Source organism: Vanessa tameamea, chromosome 20, assembly GCF_037043105.1.
Source record: "Vanessa tameamea isolate UH-Manoa-2023 chromosome 20, ilVanTame1 primary haplotype, whole genome shotgun sequence".
NCBI lineage: Eukaryota > Metazoa > Arthropoda > Insecta > Lepidoptera > Nymphalidae > Vanessa > Vanessa tameamea.
Genome location: NC_087328.1, coordinates 1,452,001 through 1,473,249, shown reverse-complemented (window position 1 = coordinate 1,473,249; position 21,249 = coordinate 1,452,001). Strand labels below are relative to the sequence as shown.

The 21,249-nt window shown below is 33.6% G+C and overlaps 1 protein-coding gene across 1 annotated transcript; it reads left to right on the top strand.

Annotated features, from left to right (window-relative positions):
* Nucleotides 1-64: 64 nt before the first annotated feature.
* Flr (flare) lies at nucleotides 65-20,960 on the top strand. Its single transcript, XM_026644421.2, has 13 exons — nucleotides 65-243; nucleotides 362-574; nucleotides 11,698-11,845; nucleotides 13,398-13,578; nucleotides 14,023-14,142; nucleotides 14,819-14,983; nucleotides 15,242-15,443; nucleotides 15,722-15,847; nucleotides 16,309-16,415; nucleotides 16,803-16,905; nucleotides 17,297-17,469; nucleotides 17,877-18,027; nucleotides 19,123-20,960. Exons 1-13 carry the CDS (start codon nucleotides 228-230, stop codon nucleotides 19,227-19,229), a joined length of 1,812 nt encoding a protein of 603 aa, XP_026500206.2. The 5' UTR covers nucleotides 65-227; the 3' UTR covers nucleotides 19,230-20,960.
* The last annotated feature ends 289 nt before the right edge of the window (nucleotides 20,961-21,249 follow it).

Genomic DNA, 21,249 nt, shown 5'->3' with positions numbered 1-21,249 from the left:
TGTAATTAATCGATCTGATTCGATTATTATTTATATATAAATTTTCAAAGTGAAATCTAGCTCGGTACGTCACTATTGCTATACGTCACGTCATTTTTGGGAGGCTATGGAAAGTACCTACCTAATAGCGGCTGATTTTGTTTTTCTATTTTAACTAAAAAGTACTGAATAAAACTTATTTATTGTATTTAAATATTAAGGAATAGTGTAATAGATATAAAAATAATATGTCGTATTCTAACAGTAAGTAGATTTTTCTGTATTATGGTGAATCATGGAGCGGTGAACCGAGACTGTTTTCTGTTAAAATTTTAGATCCGTTTTCCATGTTTGTGAAGTATATGAGTGCTTCTTTCCGCAGAGTATACCTTCGCGGCGTTGCCTAGGACGCAGCGGGGAACACCTCTAGTGTTGGGAGGTGATCCTAAAGGCAAAAATTTCCTGTACACGAACGGAAATTCTGTTATAATAAGAGATATTGAAAATCCTGCAATTTCGGATGTATATACGGAACATTCCTGTCAAGTGAATGTTGCCAAGTACTCGCCTAGCGGATTTTATATTGCTTCTGGAGGTAAGACAGTCATTTATATATCAAATTAATATTATTAGAAGTTATATTCATTGCTCAATTGGACAACAGTGAAACCTTATACATTAAATGAAAGTACTGAGCTAAAATGCTACAAAAACCTGTGAATAATATTTATGAATTAATCTATTTTTTTTTTGTCATCAATTAAAATTGGATTGAATAATAATATTTCCATTCAGTACTATTTATATATATTAGCTATTCCATATAGTTTGCAGAGGATTAGTATTTTCCTAACATGCTTTATTGCTCATGCTTTCTGTCCACTGTATTTGACTGAATTTCAATTAGACCATACTCATAAACAGACTATTTATAGAGAAAAATGCTAGACTTGGCCCTAAGACTAGTGAATTAATACATAAAAAATCCATCTGTTTATAAAACAAGATTTCTAAATTATTTAAGTGTGATTGTGACAAAAACTTTCGATAAAGAAATTTAATAACTGGCTGGTAATAAAATAGTATATATATTGTTTAATTTTATCATCACCATATCTGTAATCAAAGGTGTGTTACCTGTGATTCATACTGTGTACTACTTTATCAGATGCCTTATATGTATATATTTTACATAAAGTGCCTAGATTAGTAGATAGTCAGTTCATTTAAATCAAATACCATATTTGTTTACATGTTCAAGTGTTGTGTTTAAATTTAAATTTTATAAACCAGAATGTTTTTGATTTTTTTTTTTACTATAAATGATATTGATTTCATAATAATCTTATTTGTAGTGATGTTTTTAAATAACATCTAATATGATTCCAACTACTTATATATATTTTTTGTTTTTTTAGGTTTAGGTACTTACATTAGTAACTTATATTACTCTTAATAGAATAAAATGTTCCAACATCAGTAATTTTAATCATATATCTTTATAGTGAATATACAAAGTTATTTTTATTTTTTATTTATACATAGTTTTATGTGTGTGTTTTTCATAATAATTATACCAAGCTTATACTATAAACACAATTTATATTTTTAATTTAAATACAAAAAGTAATATATTTAAATTCATAAAATATTTTTTTTTACTATCAACTTAAAATATATTTATGCTTATTATAATAATTATTGTTTGAATCAAATAACAATCTACATAAACATAAGTTTATTGATAATATGTGATAGCAACACAAGTGGTTAATTGGTTTTATGATAAAATTAAAAGATATCATAGATTAATAAAAAAAAAAAATATCCCTGATATGTTATTGGTCCCTGCAATCACATAGGTGCATATTAAATTTATTGGTGTGAGTTATGCTCAAGCTTACAAGATATTTTAGTGTGTGTGCGTTGATAAATGTAAGAAAAAGATAGCTAAGTAATTGAAATTAGATTAAATTTATTAGTTGTTGAATGGATGCTGATAATTTATTGTAGAGTCATGCCTCCGTAAGTCAGATCTATATCTATCGTTAACAGATTAAGTTTTTGTCAGTGATACTATAAAGTAATGAAAATATTCAAGTACAAAAAATATATGTGTATATTAATTAATATTAGTTTCTAAGGATTGCCTGCTTGTGAACGGGCAGGGTTAGTTGTTAGGTACATCCTTTGAGATCCTTTTAGCCATTCCGAGGTGCTTTATTAGTAGTAATATGTAAAGAGAAAATGTTTTAAGCATACTGCATGCACGGAGTTGTGTAAGATGCGCCATGGTTAAAGTTTATATAGAGAAGTACAGCAGACAGCTAAAATTTGTACATAATATGCATTTAAAAATACATTATATTAAATGTCGTAAGTCATTTATAGCATATGTTACTGATAATGACAACTACATGTCATGTTAAACTGAAAAATCATTAATACTTTTTTTTGATAGTTTATTTTTTAATTGTTATAGTGACAAGGTATAGTTGAGCCTCATTTTTTTCTATATTTCGAATCGATGTATTACATATGAGTTCTTATAAAACTCCGTCAAATTTCGATAAAAGGGCGATCACTAATATTAAAATATAAACTGAAACAAGTATGGAGTTTTCGTTTATTTTAATGCAATAATATCAAAACCTAGAAACGCTTTTGTTAATTGTCTTCTGTATGTATCCGATGAATTGATAGATTTTTGTCATGGTACCAATTTTTAATGGATACTTAGCTGATTACCTTGAAGATATTACAGAGCAGACATTTGACGTTTGAAGTTTGCCTGAACATAGGTGCACTCTTTTATGCAAATGCAAGTTTCTTTTCAATTTCATAGTCCACTGTGACGTAAATTTCTTATATATTACACTCCCCCTTAGGTAAATATCAGGCGCAACACCAATGTTATTAATGGCAGTGTTAATATCCTATATTCTTTACTTGGTGATGGTGGTGGGTATCACCCGATCATCCAATATTTTGTATTCATCTGTCAAACTGCAGTACTCAGTATTGTTGTGTTCCGGTTTGAAGGGTGAGTGAGCCAATGTAACTACATGTAGAACACATACCATCTTAGTTCTTATAGACATAAGTATCGGAGCAGAAAGTTAGGTTAACTACATATAATACAAGCAGTTGAATTATCATAGCAGTTATATATTTAAACTGCCCGTCCTTATATCTTTAAGATTTTCTTTTTTTTTTTAAATTTTTGTGATAGAGGTTGGCGGACAAGCACCCATAGACAATGGCGTTGTAAGAAATATTAACCATTCCTTACATCACCAATGCGCCACCAACCTTGGGAACTAAAGATGTTACGTCCCTTGTGCCTGTAGTTACACTGGCTCACTCACCCTTCAAACCGGAATACAACAATACTGAGTACTGCTGTTTGGCGGTAGAATATCTGATGAGTGGGTGGTACCTACCCAGACGGGTTTGCACAAAACCCTACCACCTAATATTATTTATCCTAAGCTTCTTAAAAAGTTAATTTCCATTTTAAAAATATTAAAACTTATACAAGATGATAAAATAAAACGAAAACTATTCTATGTTTACGAATTGACTTATTGGCTAAGGAGTAAATACTAAAGCTAACTGATACAACTGAGCGCAGTCATGTTTGCAAGTTCAATCTCGTGGTTGATTTGATCTCATTATTATACTTATTTACTTTGTATAAACAATATTTCAAAGTTATATAAATGCATCGGATAGTTAATCCGTTTTTAATTGTAGTGGGATCATTCATTTTTCTTACGGAGCACGTATATAGCGAAATTGTTTTCGAACGCGATGGTGGATTAAAATAATATGTTTAGTAATGGTAGAGTCTATGTTCTAAACCTATGCACCATAGCGATGGTCGTTTCATACTAACACCATTACTCCGATCTTAACCGTCTAAAATTACGGTTGATTGATTCAATTTCTTTCAAAGTTATTTTTGTTCACCCATCTACTGATTATCGAATTGGACTGTCTGTTTGTAATATTAAAATAACCGCTTTTTACTAAATGCATCTGTATGTATACACGGTACATATACCAAAATAACATTTTTTTTATAATTTTTGACAGAGTGTCTGTCTGTTTGTTCCGGCTAATCTCTGGAACGGCTGGACCGATTTTGACGGGACTTTCACTGGCAGATAACTGATGTAATAAGGAGTAACTTATATTTATTTTAGAATTATATATAAAATAAAAATTAAGTCACGTTGCAATGTCCAAATAATTTAATTTCAAACGCACACGATATCGCGGGCACAACTAGTTGCTTTAAATAAGCTGTGGTTGAGTAAATCAGCTACGATGGTGAGTTTCTATTGAAAGAAATAGCTCTTGAAAAGTTAATATGGAAAATTGATCGTCATTTGTCAATTTTTGTAGACAAGTTTAATTACTAAAGCTCAATACAAACGGTAAATTTTTCTTTAGTGGAGATGGTTTTACACACATTTACTGTAGTCAAAAACTGGTAGTAATAATCACTTAATTTGATGATTAAAGTATTTTAATTAATTAGTATAACTACTGAGTTTCTTGCCATTTCCTTTCGGTAGGATGTACATTCCGAACCAGTGGTACCTTTATTTTTAACATAGTTCTGTAATAATAACGATATAGAAAAACCAACTTGATTAAAGTAATTTTGATTTTGACATTAGTTACAATAAGATCGATTTGCGAAAATTGCTGATAATGTCGTTCATTTTTCAGTGACAGTTTGAAAATCGATTATTAGAATAACGGGCAGTGCCCGCACTTGAATATTTATTATGTATGAAACGTATTTAACGAAAGTAAAATATTGAAAACCAACTTATGTTACAGTGAAATCCCATTTTATGCCTGTATCCTTTAAATGCCTTCCGTATTCCCTTTAGTTTTCCTGATTTTTTAGGTAAACCGATTAAGATTATGGATTTGAGATATTGTTACTATATATCGAAGTGAAGCCGAGATGGCCCAGTGGTTAGAACGCGTGCATCTTAACCGATGATTTCGGGTTCAGACCCAGGCAAGCACCACTGAATTTTCATGTGCTTAATTTGTGTTTATAATTCATCTCGTGCTCGGCGGTGAAGGAAAACATAGTGATGGAACCTACATGTGTCTAATTTCAATGAAATTCTGCCACATGTGTATTCCATCAACCAGCAATGGAGCAGCGTGGTGGTATATGCTCCAAACCTTCTCCTCAAAGAGAGAGGAGGTCTTAGCCCAGCAGTGGGAAATTTACAGGCTGCTAATGTTACTAGATATGTTCGTACATAGTACTAGATTGTAAACGATTTTGAATCATAATGTATCTACCTATAAAGTGGTATATTATATGAGCAGTTAAAATGTCTAATTATACACAAGAACTATTAATGGAATGAATCCGTTTTAAATAAAGGATTATTTATATTTGTTTCCTTGCTGTTGGCTATATTGGCAGATAACCAAAACCTCGGTGTTATTTACTGTTTACATCTGTCTGTTTAAATATATATTTATCATGATTCAATACGTCCCACACTTCAGCAGTTTTATTGATAATTTATTCAATAGTCCTACACAGTAAAATATAGGTTACTTTCGTCCGTTCATTCGATCACCTTATAGACTATCTAGACATCCGTGCTCATCGATCGACTTCAAAGTTCTATACTCTATTCCAATGGGAATAGGAGAAAAGATAAATAAACAACTTTGACCTTGAATTGACATGACATTTTAGTTACACTAGTGAGGAGAAAATTATTGAGTGAATGGGTATAGAATGCTAAGGAATTAAAATATATTTTATTTGATTTTACGTAATTTTTTAAATAAAATTTTATATAAATTGCAAGAAAGGTACATATTCAAATTTTTAGTTAGCAGCATTTTTAGGCTTAAATAAAAATTAGGTCGTTAGTTTTGATTTGGGTCGTGGTATTTCACAAATAGCTTTATTAACTTATAAAGAGGTAGTTATTTTCAGTGATAAGTCATAGAAACACACTGACAATTTCATTTATCATCATTAATAAACAGAAACGTTGTATGTTTCAATAATGAAGTGGCATTTTCAAGACATAACGTATTGTATAATACTAAGGTTTTGAATGAATAACATTTTATATATCTTTCAAAGAAACTCTTACTGTATCTTATATCTAAAACGACTTCGACCTTGAAATACATTTCTTAGCATTAAATTTTTGTGAAAAAAAACAACATGTAATTAAAAATAACATCCTTATCTTAATTTTCAAACCGAAAAAGTAATGTTCAATCGGCGTAGGCCGTGTTGATGGTAAATCAGAAGTCAGTAGGCAAAAACAAAAGGTCGTAAATATTAAAACGGTTACAATTACAGTTCACTTAAACAAAGCCAGGTCGTAAGAAAAAAACTTTTGATAATTCCGAATAATATCTTACTTTTGTATTATTTTCAAAACTATAAATTAAGTGTTGCTTTGCATAAAACTAATCTATATTTTTAGATTTTTTTATTTCTGTAAAATGAATTAATTCTTTTAAATTTTTTGTCTATACCTTACTATATAAAATAATAACATTTTTATTGAACAATATGTAACTTTCTATATTATATATTATGTTATAATCCATATTATAACCAATTAAATAAACATATATTTAAATAAAAATCTAAACTGTATGTTAAAACTAAAATAATATATTTTTTATCTGTATAAATTTATTCATTCTCCATTCGTTCAGTGAACATCCTTAGTGAGGCCTCCATTTTAATTGTTCGTTCATCGAAATATGGTGTTTTGAATGTCGACAAACTGTTTTCGTTACTTTGGAAATCAAATTTAAGTGGATTTACGTAGTTAAGTGAAATATTGTTGTATTAAAAGTGAAGATAACTTAATCAAGAACTGTTTGTAGTAAATCATAAAGCGGACTTATCAACAAAACACTCGTGATATTGAAAAGTACGGTTTGTTTTGGTTCTGTCCTATTCCCATTGGAATAGAGTATACATATTATGTGTTACGGCCTTATTATTCCAATCACTCGAACTGCACAACACTTCATTTTTCACTAAAACACTTTAATTTCGACGCTAGGATTTTAATTATAATTAAAAACACTTTATACTTTTATAATACCTGTATATATTTATTTGTAACGAACGGCTGGTTGTCCGACTTTAATTTTAAGCTTATTTTCTAGTCAAAATAAAAACCATATTATTAATCAAATAAATATTTAAATCTAAACTGAAAGAATCAATTGAAATACTAAAATATTTGTAGGATATAGTTTGTGATTTATTAAAGTATTGTATATTTGCGCTTTATTAAACAATGTATCAAAATCTAAATATCTAAAATCAGTAACATATAAAACAAAGTGCCCTCGCCGCCTTTGTCTATCTGTCTGTTTGAATTCGATAAAATCAAAAACTACTGAATCAAATGACAATGGTTGTAGAAGATGTAAAAAATATTGTGTTAAAAGAATCTATGTAAGTGATTATGGAAGAATTCACTTCGTATGTTATATATGAATATCGTACGCCATTTTGATACGTGTATCATTTAAATTTTATAATAATTATAGTGAATATCGCTTATCAGATGTAAATGGAATTTGTCATATGAGTGAGTTTTATTCTTTGACGAAATAAATGAACTTAAACCTAAGATTCGAGTTTCTTCGTATAGAATACCTTTACTGATTCTTTCGGGATATATTAATGTATGGGTGAGAAGATTAGCCTGCTATCATGAGAATATGAATATATTTAAAGAAAGGTTGCTGTAAACACAAGCTATAAAGTTAAATATTCCAGTAAAAAAAAAGGAATAGTTATCTCTCGTTACGGTTTATACGTATGTTTAATGTCGAATTAGGTATATGTTTTACGTTTTTGTTTGGTTATATCTGAACCCAAAACAATTGTATAGAGGTATCAAAAGAGCTATTGTCCAGGAATACGAAACAATAGAACAAAATAAATAAAGGCAAGCTTTATATGTACAAGATAACAGATAATTTTATGTGATTAAATTTAACTATATCAGTTCGAAATGATTACACGTAAATCGTCCGGGTTTGTTTAAAAAAAAAAAATGTGAAGAATACTTAAAATCAGTGGAATATTCGAGAAGCATGAAGCGTGTTTAAAGCACTCTCGACGCGTTCGCAATTGAAGTGTGCAAAATATCCAGTGAGGGAATCTTAATTGTCGCCAAGCGTGTGCGCCAGCTCGTAAAACGTAGGGGTAGTCTGAACTAAACTCGAACCTGATTTTTTTGTACTAATTATCGCCTGCGGCTTCGCTTGCGATATAGGGTGATAGTCAGGTGTTAGGCATAAAAAAGTATATGTCGTGGAGTTCAAGCTTGCTTGCATATCAAACTTCATCAAATTCGGTTCAGTGCTTTGGCTGTGGAAGAGCAACAGACGGAGTTACTTACGCATTTATAAGGGACCATTCATTTATTACGTAAGACTATTTTCGCTAGTTTTTGACCCCCTCCCTCCCTAATATAAGAAAAAATAAGAACTGACCGAAACTGGCCGAAAAAATATTAGTATAAATATCCGATTGTCCGTGTCGTTATGACGTCACATTATCAAAATTCTTAGTTTATTTCAATGTTGCATTTTATTGCCAGACACCATTACGATCTAAAAAATTTCTGTGAACATAAAACTATGGATCTAGGGAAATGCTGAATAATTGTCATGTAAGATGTAATCTTGTGATACGCTGACTTGGAAACGAGCCAACTGGAAGCGCTCTTATATAAAACTATGTTTAGAATCTAGTCGGACGAACTGTTCATACCTACACGATACGTATATGAATTTTTGAACTAACTTCTAACTATATATACAGTGAATCTGAAAAAAATAGTTGATGGTAAATCCCTGTAAACAAGTATGACGAAAGAAAATTTAAATAAATAAATAAATAATAATTACAGTCTCTTTCGTTTTGGTGATAAATATTTTTCTTAATCGTTATAGGAATGTTCGGGGAGTAGGATACATAATTCACGGCCAAACCACTGAACCGAAATTAATGAAACTTTTTTGTACCAAGCTTTAACTCCAAGGAAGGACAAATACTACTGATGACGAAAACCTAAAACTAGAGCGAAGTCGCCAGCGACAACTACTCTAGTATTGAAAACTATAGAATGAACTGACTCTTTAATACAGAAATTTAAAAAGTGTTATCTATGTATATTTAATATTAACATAACAATTTATTACATATATAAAAAAAATCGTATTTCCTATCCTCGGACTATGTATTATACATATTCACACACACAAATACACTCCCTCGTATATATAATACATTTTAATAAGATTTGATAATATGAACCCTAGAATAGATCGCGTGGACTTTGCTTGCGTTGATGGAGATCGGTGTCAACTTATGTGTTGTCAACTAGCGTTGGTGGACATCGTTCTCGTCGACTGTTTAGATCCATTCCAAAATTTAACGCATTTTCCTAAAATTTTCGGTAATTTCTTTATTCTTCTGAATAATTGCAAACTTAAAAATTGCTTTCCTGTTCTATGAGAACGTTAATAACTTAATAATGAGAGGACTAAAAGATTTGCTAACCTTTATCTGTATATATATAATAAAGTCCACCCACCGCGTCTGTACGTGATATGCCCAAAAACAACCAAAAGAATTTTAATACGGTTTTCGCTAATGGATGATTCATTTGAAAGGTTTAGGTGATAATTCATTAAAATTTTGTGGCTGAAATATGCTGATGATTGTTGTAGTTATCGGAAAATATTATTCAGATTAACAGAGTTGTATGCTCTATTCCAGCCATGAGAGGAGAAAAGTCAAATATATAACATTTGACAGCAAATTGAAGCGATATCATTGGTCGAGAGCTTGATTATTCTATGATATTCACTATGGATTTGCGAATAAATGGCGTTTTGAACGTGGACGTACTATCGACGACGTAAAATCTGACACGTACATATGTGTTGGAGTAGCTTGATGGAATATGTTCCAAATTTATTTCACACGTAGAACTCTTGCAAAAAAGTGGAGTGGGTGAATATTTAAGAGCTGTTTCTGATACTTTAGTAACTCTTTAATCGTGTTAAATTATAGGGAGTCGAATAACTGTAAAGCGAAAATAATGTTGAATATAACTATTGCGCCATATTTATGGGAAAAATCACGTTTTATATAATTCAAGTGTAGATAACTCGTTTCGTGATACGTTTATTTATATGTTTACGTGTATATAAGGATGTTGACATCGCGTTGACTCATTTACCGTTTCAAATGGTAATGCACCGTATCTCTATAGCATTAAGGATCTTAATGGAAACACAGAAGCAATAATGCAGATTGTGGTTTGTAAATGGTTCATTGTATGAAATAAATTAAAAAAAAAAGAAAACTAAAAAACTTGTTTTAAAAATGTTCCTGTCACAATCAATTCTCTTTTTTATTATAATATAAAAATTAGCTGTTCCCACGATTTCGGCGCGTTTGAATTTAACAAAGAAGTTATTATTGTAGCCTTAGTTACTCCTTATTGCATCAGCTATCTGCCAGTGAAAGTCCCGTCAAAATTGGTCCAGCTTTTACAGACGGACAAAAATTGTAAAAAATATTATTTAGGTATATGTACCGCGTATACATACAGATGCATTTAGTAACAAGCGGTTATTTTAATATTAAATATTACAACAGACAGTCCAATTTTATTACATGTATAGAAGATACAGCTTACTCTAGAAAATCATTACCAGACTTGTTCTATTTAACTACATATATTCGTGAACTTGTAGGTATAGTTTATACATATATATAAATTGACACAAAACATTAGTGATATAAGATTTTAAATTAACATGGTTATTTTTATTACTAATAGTATTTAAAACGGGATATTTATCATGTTTTTTATTTTTATTTGGTGGAGCTCGTGAACAAGACATTCGTAGATAATGTCGAAATATCGAATAAATACTATTATTGATATACATATGTATGTATCAGTGATGTTATGGATATATCATTTCGGATCTGGATATTGATACGGATATATAAATAATATTTTACTGGTTTCAGATACGAAATTATTTCGTATAGTTTCGAATAGTTTCGGTTACGGATATTAGATTATTTAGAAATGTTAAAAGAAAAAATACAAAATATTAATTTTACTTTATTTGTAGGCTATTATATAGTAGTAGGTATAATAACAGAAAAATCGAATAGCTTTAAAATACAATTAGGTACTCTCTTTAAGTATAACAAACTATTTGCAAAAATGATTTTGTTTTTTATCGGTTTCGGTTACAGTTTCGGTTACGTTTTTATTTCGGATATCTGATCGTTTCGGTTACGGTTACGGAGCTCCATAACGTCCCTGGTATGTATGTAATATATTCAGCGAAGAAGAGTAACTACTGTCCTTGTCGTCGGTTTTTCTCTATAAATTACGAATCTATTTTTTTATTATAATTTAACAAAACCCTGTAAGATTACGATATAAAAGTTCTCATAAGAGTCGACTTGGATGTTTTGTTAAAGATTTTGATTTAGAAAATAAAAGCTCAAAACGCAAAGGTTTGATGATCATATCAGAATGAAGGGAATTTTAAAATAAAATTAAACTCGTTTGTGATACACGCAATCAAGTTACAAAAGGCAGCAGTTTTTTGAAGGTGTAAACATTGTTACAGATGTGTCAGGCAAAGTTCGGATCTGGGACACCGTGAACAAGGAGCACATCTTGAAGAACGAGTTCCAACCAATCGGCGGGCCGATCAAGGATATCGCTTGGAGCGCTGACAGTCAACGTATGGTCGTCGTTGGAGAAGGGAGGGAGAGGTGAACTCTTAACAATTTCTACACACATGCCAAAACGACACACTTTTTTTAGTTTTTAAACAATAAAAACAAAACAAGGCGTTTGTTAGTTTGACATGTATTTTTTATGAGATAAAGTTATCTATATTTATAAAATAGCATGTCCTGACTGATTGATTCATCGTCGCTGAGCGTAAACTATTCAAGTTAGGGCTCCATTAGGAAGAGATTTTGGAAATTCAAAACCTTAGGAGGTGAAATAGGAATTGAAAGTTTGTATGGAATTTCGTCATTTTTTTAAGTTGGAAACATGAAATTTTATTTTTGGAATACTGATTAAAAATGAGTAGATAAGTATTTAAGAGTTTCTGGCTATTCTACCCTAAGGGGTGAAATGCACACCAATGACACCACAAGAGGTATTAAATTAACTTAACATTTTAAGTTATTATACATACAAGTTAATATATTCAACTTCCTCGCGAGCAAAGCTGCGACAACAGCCAGTCACTTATAAAATATTTATTTATCTGTTATTAGATTGTATAGTTCCATAACAGCATAATACTATTCAGTAATCGTGATGATGTATAACATTCTAGCGACACGCGACTTCGCACGGGTATAGTTTATTATTAAAGTATTAAATTATATAAATATATTTTATACCGACTTACTGATCTGTACTCAAGAGTTGCGTAGATTTATACCAGTGATTTTTAATATTAAATTGACAATGTTTATAATGTATAAGTTTCTAAAATTATTAACATCAAATTTATGACTTTCTGAATGAAATGATAGGTTTAAAATAAAATATTTAATCTTTCAATTATTAAATTGATTCCATAAAAGAAAACACGAGAACATCTTCTTTCTCTTTCGTCCGCCATACGTTGCCTATCACTCTTACTCACTCGTCTTCGTTACATAGTTTAAAACAAAGTCGCTTACCGATGTCTGTCCCTGTGTATGCTTAGATCTTTAAAATTATACAACGGATTTAGATGCGTTTTTATTTAATAGATATATTGATTCAAGAGGAAGTTTTATATGTATAATACATGCACAATATAGTAGAGAAACACTGATTATTTTAGAAGTTTCTAAAGTGATTTCGTAAATAATCGTTTTTTTTTCGCGCTTACATTGCAAACGCTGGCTGAACCCTAGGATATAGATCAAAATAACGTACTACAGTATTTTGACAATTTAAAAAGGTCTTGAAAAAAGTCCATGGTGGTCTATCTCTTAGGGATAACCGACAATAACCATTTTTTCCATTATTTTTTACGTGAAATAATTTAATATAAATCAATATGGCCCATTACAGCATGTAATTTAAATGATTATTTTCGAAGATACTACAGATTTAAAACGTAGGGACATAGCGGTTTTTATCGTCTAATGACTGAAAAACTGTGAACGTCGTAAGACATTCTGTAGTATATTTAGTATCAGCAATGCACCCGTGCGAAGCCGGGGCGGATCGATAATTTATCTATAATTAGCAAAAACGATACGATCCAAAAAAATCCAAAGAAGATTATTAATAACAGTTTTCGTTTTTCAGATTCGGTCATGTGTTCATGGCGGAAACTGGTACATCCGTAGGAGAAATTAGCGGTCAATCGAAACCAATCAATTCAGTCGACTTTCGTCCAGCAAGACCGTTCCGCATCGTTACTGCTTCTGAGGACAACACCATCGCAGTCTTCGAGGGCCCACCGTTCAAATTCAAGTGCACGAAACAGGTAAAAATGAGATGTACGGCTTTCTGCCAGCCTGCAAACCACTCATAAGATATTCAACCGTCAATTAGCAATACTTTGTATCGTTGTGTTCAGGTTTGAAGGGTAAGTGAGCCAGTGTAACTACAGTTATGAGGGACCTCATCTCAGTTTCCAAGTTCGGTGGCGCATTCGTTTTGTAAGAAATGGTTAAAACTTCATACGGAGCCAATGACTAACGTAAATAATAGTTAATGGGGATTTCCGTCAAAATAACAGCCAATTCGGATTTGAACTGTGTTTCGGACAGCGTGTGATGAGGTTTTAACACCTCAGCTCGTTTCGGCAGTTCATGTTTTGTACACATCACTACAATATCCCCTGTGTTTGTGCACTTGTCTGGTTTCCGAGTATGATTCTTGGATGAAATTGGTCGAAATGTATCTCATTTATGATAATATGTTTCAGGAGCACACCCGTTTCGCCCAAGCTGTACGCTACAGTCCAGACGGCAGTCTGTTTGCTTCGGCTGGTTTCGATGGCAAGATATTCCTCTTCGATGGAGCTACGTCAGAGCTTAAGGGAGAAGTGAGTTGATATAATACATTTCGCGGATTTAAAACAATATCAATCATAATTCTTGTGTGGTAAAGACGCGCGTGGGAGGGGGGCACGTGTTTCGTTCCGTGTGGCCGTTACTGTATGCGGGCACAAGTCGTGAGCTCAGATGGGCAGAAGTTCGCGCGTGTACACGTAGCCGAGTGAAAATGAGAGGACCAATCTAAATACTAAGTAATAAAATTAAACTTGAACCGTATGATTATTTATAATTTAATCTAATTAACTATACATTCAATAAACTTTCTGTACGAATAAAAAATGTTATTTATGTTTCTGTGAACTATTCGTCCGATTGTGACGTAACTTTGGCGCGTCTGTTGTGCGTAAGCCAGTGATTATTTTTGGGGCAAAAAACAAGAATCTTCTTTCAATATAAACGTTTTGTTTAGATTCATACACGCGTGTAAAATATGTACAATATTGTTATTGTTGGGTAATATTTTATAAATTAGTTTCGCTCGCGTTGCAGTGGTTGGTCGTCAGATGTTAAATATAAAAAGTAGCCTATGTCTTTCGGGGTTTAAGTTTGTTTCATATCGTCTAAATCCGATATATAAAGTGGCGTGTCTGTGAAAACTTAACAGACACAGTTACTTTTGTATTTATATAATATTAATTTTGATAATTTAACTCAATGTCACAGATCGGTTCTCCGGCACACAAAGGCGGCGTGTACGGTATCGCGTGGTCGCCGGACGGGAAGCAGCTGCTGTCCTGTTCCGGTGACAAGACCTGCGCGATCTGGGACATCGAGACCATGCAGAGAGCCTTCATTTTCAATATGGGAACCGCCGTCGAGAACCAGCAGGTAAATGTGTCTTCTGTAAATCGCATTCTTGGAGAGAAAAGATCATATCGTATTGTCTAAATAAAACTAAAAAAAATTCGACTTATTTAATTTTCTTCGTATTTATAGTATATTTTATTAGTTTAAATAATATTTATTTGATTTAGTAAGATTACTTTAATTGGGAAAATGTTAATTTATAAGAATATTTATAAATTATAAATAGCTAAGTATAAGGTTAGTTATTAGTTAAATTAAGAATTTAATTTTTGTCTCCAGGTATCTTGTCTCTGGCAGGGCAAGCACCTCCTCTCCGTGTCGCTCTCCGGAGACATCAACTACTTAGACGTCGAGAACCCGGACACGCCGCTCCGCGTGCTGACCGGTCACAACAAGCCCATAACTTGTCTCGAGCTGCAAGACAAAGGTCTGTTCACTGCGAGCCACGACGGCTCGGTTACGCTGTGGAACGTCGAGACGGGTAAATATATTATGCTTATTTTATTTTGGTATCTTAAGAAATTAGAATAACCATGAAATTGAAATAATTTTAAAATATAATAGTCTGTAAGCAACAGTTCAAATTTAGACATTTTTATTTAATTCGCAATAGAACTTGCAAATGGACTACGTATGAAATCATTCCAATATGGCAAAAATGTATTATCTGCTTTCGAAAGTAACTCCTCAGTTCCCAGGTTCAGTCGGAGAGCGCATTCCTATAAATGATCGATGTATACAAACGGCGTGTGTGCGCAGGCGCGGGGCGGCACGTGCGCGGGCGCGGCCACGGCAACCAGCTGAACGGCATGCGCGCGGCGCGCGGCGCGCTGCTCACGTGCGGCATCGACGACACGCTGCGCCGCGCCGCCGCGCCGCCCGACGGTACGCCGCCTGCCGCCTGCCGCCTGCCGCCTGCTCGGATACTCCGTAACACCTGTCCGGTGGCAGCTCGCTTGGCTCGGCATCGTTTTTTTTCTTTTTATATTTCCAGAAGAAACCTCGGCTTTTATGTCAAATTTTACTCGATATATTCAAAAGACTGTTGACGTTCAGTCTTTTGAATGAGTAATATTGATCTAATCGACTTTTGAGGTTGGGCTTTACAAAACGATATTAAAAAAATGCTCAGATTAACATCATCATCATGATAAATTTGACAAATTAAGTTTTTAATTAGCTTAGGAAAAACTAATTAATTAGTTTGTAATTTATTTTGAATGCGTTTCTGGCCAGTTCTCAGAAGAATCCGCATTCTAAATATTTGGTTCATGTTGGAACATGTTTTTACCATTCAAAAGTACTTTTAAAGCATATATATAAAAATATTTTAATTTGTATTTCAGATGATGTCCCGACATACACAGATGACGCCATCCCGCTCGGCTCTCAGCCTCGAGGGCTGGACCATCTCGCTGATGAAGACTTAACCATAGTCGCTACTGTTAAAGAGGTATGCATAGACTATCAATAAAGCTGAAAAAAAATTATTGTATTGAATTATAATTTAATTGTTATATATATTTAAACAGAATAAGAAGAAATTGTTTTCCAAGTCTGTCTGTTTTGTTGTTCTTCTATTCTTGATGCAATTACTGTTAGTATTTACACATTTTTTCCAGTCAAGTTTTAGTATTGATAAATATAAATTATATGATATTTCCAAAGTTTATATTACTCTGCCTTATTTATTATATAAATGGAACTTATTATTATTTTTGTCTATTCTGTCTATTCTCTATGACTTTATTAACAATTTAAAAATGTAGCTAATTCAGAGTTTTTGACAGAGTCGACAAGCCATTTATAATGTTTCATTAAAGTAACATATTATTTCTAGCTGACGGTCATAGTGGATGGTGCGAAGAAGTTTAGTCTCCCCATCGACTACGAGCCGAGCTGCGTTACCATCGACCCGAAAAACAAGCACGTCGCTGTTGGTGGTCAGTAGAAAAATCACAATTTAAAGTACATTTACATTAATCCTTGTTATTAAAATGAAGTGGGATGTTGTCATATATTATCTGCATATATCAATCTATACTAATATTAGAAATGGGAATTGAACTGTCTGTCTGCTGTTCTTTCACGACTAAATTCATGAACTGTATTTGATGACAAATTTCATATGAATGTTCGAATTAACACTTAAAGCGCGAGCGAAGCCACGGGCCATAACTAAAACATTACGAAGCTGTATATAAGGCATTAGTCTAGAAAATAGATAAGCAAAGCTTATATTTACATACCTATAACAGTTCTCATTAATTTCGTTTATAAATGAAGACTCATAATTATTTTAGTTATTTAAATATAAACATCTTTTCAATTTAGGTGGAGACAGCAAGGTCCACATATACACTCTCCAAGGCACAAGTCTCTCGCCTCTGACGGAGTTAATTCATCTCGGACCGGTCACGGACGCTCGCTACAGTCCGGACTCGAGCCACTTAGTGGCCTGTGACGCTAATAGGAAGCTGATATTGTATACGACCGATGAGTACAAGGTTAGTTGAACTATTTATTTAAACTTAAAGTAAGACGAAGATGTTACTGCCAACAGGGCCGGACCGTAAGTTTAGAGGGCCCTGGGCTAACACTACTTAGGGTCCCACCTAAGACATATCTGTTTAATTTAATAAAGTTATGGATTCTTTCGCATTATCTTCTCTTTTTGACTTTGACGTGACTTAGCTGGGGCCCCCTTGAATCCACGGGGCCCTGGGCTGAAGCCGAAAAAGCCATATGGTAGATCCGGCCCTGACAGCCAAGTCTCTTAGTCACATATTATTTTCTCTCCATCTCTGTCTCCTTCTATTGTATAGTGTTTTTTATAATATTATTACAGCGGAATTCGGATTTAGGTATCTGCTATATGATATAAGATGCATAAATAATCTCCCCTCGGTTCCAGCTGGCGCACAACAGGGAGTGGGGCTTCCACAGCGCGCGCGTGAACTGCGTGTCGTGGAGCCCCGACGGCGCGCGCGTGGCGTCGGGCTCGCTCGACACCACCGTCATCGTGTGGAGCCGCCTCGCGCCCAACAAGCACACGCACATCAAGAGTACGTACCCGCGCCGCGCACTCAGCTCGCTGTACGCACGCGCACACGCACACACACACACGCACACACACGCACACACACACTACACACGCACGCACACACGCACACACACACACTACGCACGCACGCACACACACACACACTACACACGCACGCTCACACGCACACGCTCACACGCACACGCACGCACACACACACACTACACACGCACGCACACACACTACACACGCACGCACACATACTACACACGCACGCACACACACTACACACGCACGCACACACACTACACACGCACGCACACACACTACACACGCACGCACACACACTACACACGCACGCACACACACTCACACACACTCACACACACACGCACACACACACACGCACACACACTACACACGCACGCACACACACTACACACGCACGCACACACACTACACACGCACGCACACACACTACACACGCACGCACACATACTACACACGCACGCACACACACTCACACACACACGCACACACACACACGCACACACACACACGCACACACACTACACACGCACGCACACACACTACACACGCACGCACACACACTACACACGCACGCACACACACTCACACACACACGCACACACACACACGCACACACACACACGCACACACACTACACACGCACGCACACACACTACACACGCACGCACACACACTACACACGCACGCACACACACTACACACGCACGCACACACACTACACACGCACGCACACACACTCACACACACACGCACACACACACACGCACACACACTACACACGCACGCACACACACTACACACGCACGCACACACACTACACACGCACGCACACACACTACACACGCACGCACACACACTCACACACACACGCACACACACACACGCACACACACAACGCACGCACACTGCGAATGTCGCATTTGCTAAGATTTACGTGAACAATATCAACATTAATCGCAAAATACTTCTTTTGTGTAATATATTAGAAAGATAATTAATTAATACATTTGGTATCATAGAATTTGGATTGTTATTGAATAATAATATAAATGTACGTTTTTTCCAGATGCACACCCGCAAAGCCAGATCACGGGTCTGACGTGGCTGGACAACAACACGCTGGCCACGGTCGGCCAGGACGCCAACACGCGTATCTGGGACGTCCCCGCATAAACGCTTCTAACTTCGGATTCATTTTTACTATACAATGTATTATTGGTAAATGTCAGCTGGAATTACACGGAAGGCATCATAGATCGGATAAATTGTGTTACAATATTATATAATATTTATTTAGACTATATGATATGTTCGACTTGGCTTTGTTCTATTAAATAATCGTTTCGCAATGTTTTTATGTACCTCACATAAAACTACAAATGTGTGCATTTATATTTCAAATTCAACAAAAGTCTAAATTATTTTGGAACACGCTGTATAAATAGTTCTTAAAAATAAATACACGTATAAAAAGTCAGCATTTATTTCAGAGCAGAGCATTATAGAGCAATGAGAGATATAACTTGTAATACATACGTATATTGTATAGTAAATACATCCTAAAAACTAACTCGTGATTAAATAGTCTATACTATATACTAACCTATTTATTTACGAAACTAATTAGCTGGTTTGTGACTAAAGTTACTAATCAGGTTTGAATAAATGCATTTTTTTTATATTTATTTTTTGAATGCTCAGAGATTAAACGATCTCATAACTAGAAACCGTTTCATTAGATATTGTACATTTTTTAAATTTGGAATGGAAACAGTCATTCATTTATGTTTGCTACAAACATATTAGTGGATTGATGTTCTAATAAGTTTCATACAAAGTTAGTTTATCATTTGTATTGATTGGATGACGGATTACCTTGCAAGGAGACTCGCTTCGTTACACGGAAGCGCATCACAGGCTGTGATTGGTATTACTAATTTTTTATACTCCAAGTCAAATAATTCATGTTTTAATTCTTTGAACTTTATTTGAATTTTGTACAATTTGTAATGAAATGGAAAATGAGTTCTGATCGTCATATTATGAAGTGAAATTATTGTGTATTAGTACATGTAAGTTCAGAATAGGGCGGGTTGTGTTGTAATGTCGATTTTAATCTACGAATTTATGTTTTGAGTTGGTTACCAAGTACATTAAACGATCGTTGGATTAAGGTGTAATCTTTCTTAAAAATGGGTATACAAAACATTATTTTCTTAAATATTACTTACAAACTTTAAATTATTTATTTACAGAATCGACTGTCCTAATTTTTTTTTATAAGAAAACATGCTATGACGTTCAGGACTTAATTTTTTTTTTAACTAAAAAGTATTCATTGGTTTATCGTTTAATTACTTATTTGTATTCACATAAAACATATTTATTCATGAAAAATGCTGAAACTTTTATAATCCAACTTTGATTGTAAAACTTTTTAAAACAAACTCGAACTAAAAAAATATTTTGTCTTTTAATACATTTTAAGTCTTTCAAATGGCTAACATTATAATTTATATTAAAAAATGTTGGCCTTGCCTCTATTTTGTTTTCTATTATAAGTATGCCTTTATGAATGACAAAGTGCTTTGTATTGATGAAAAAAATATCATTTGTTTTGCTGACGCTATGTATAAATTTAAAAATGACATGTCCGCTGTTTATGTTGTTTAAATTTAACTGTATTTAATTAAACGATAAATCATTATCAAATAAAAGATTCTTAGATAGTGTAAAATGCATTTACGCTTGTCCTTTTGTAAGTTTTTACTTAGTAAGAACGAAATCTAAACATTTCGAGCAGTATTTTTATACTACCTAATTTTCTGATAGATTTTCTCGTTTTTTACGTGGTTTCTACTAAAACTAAGCATATAAGTGATAAATAAATTGTGTACACTTGTATTTGCAGTTTTATTTGGTCCCCGTCGTATATAGTGTTACTTATTTAGTATAATAAACGTATTAATTTCGAAATTACTATACTAATAAACTTTACAAAGCGCGTGGTCAATTTCGTAATTAAAAAAATAACAAAAATAAACAAAATGGATTAATTGATTTTTAAAAACTCATTATTACACAATCTGATAAGTTGGCTAATAAGAATTAAATTAGTAATTAGTTTCCGCCTGCGTAGGGATTTTGGGGGTCATGTGTCTGTTCTTTTCTGGCAACCCTGAAAACGTGTATG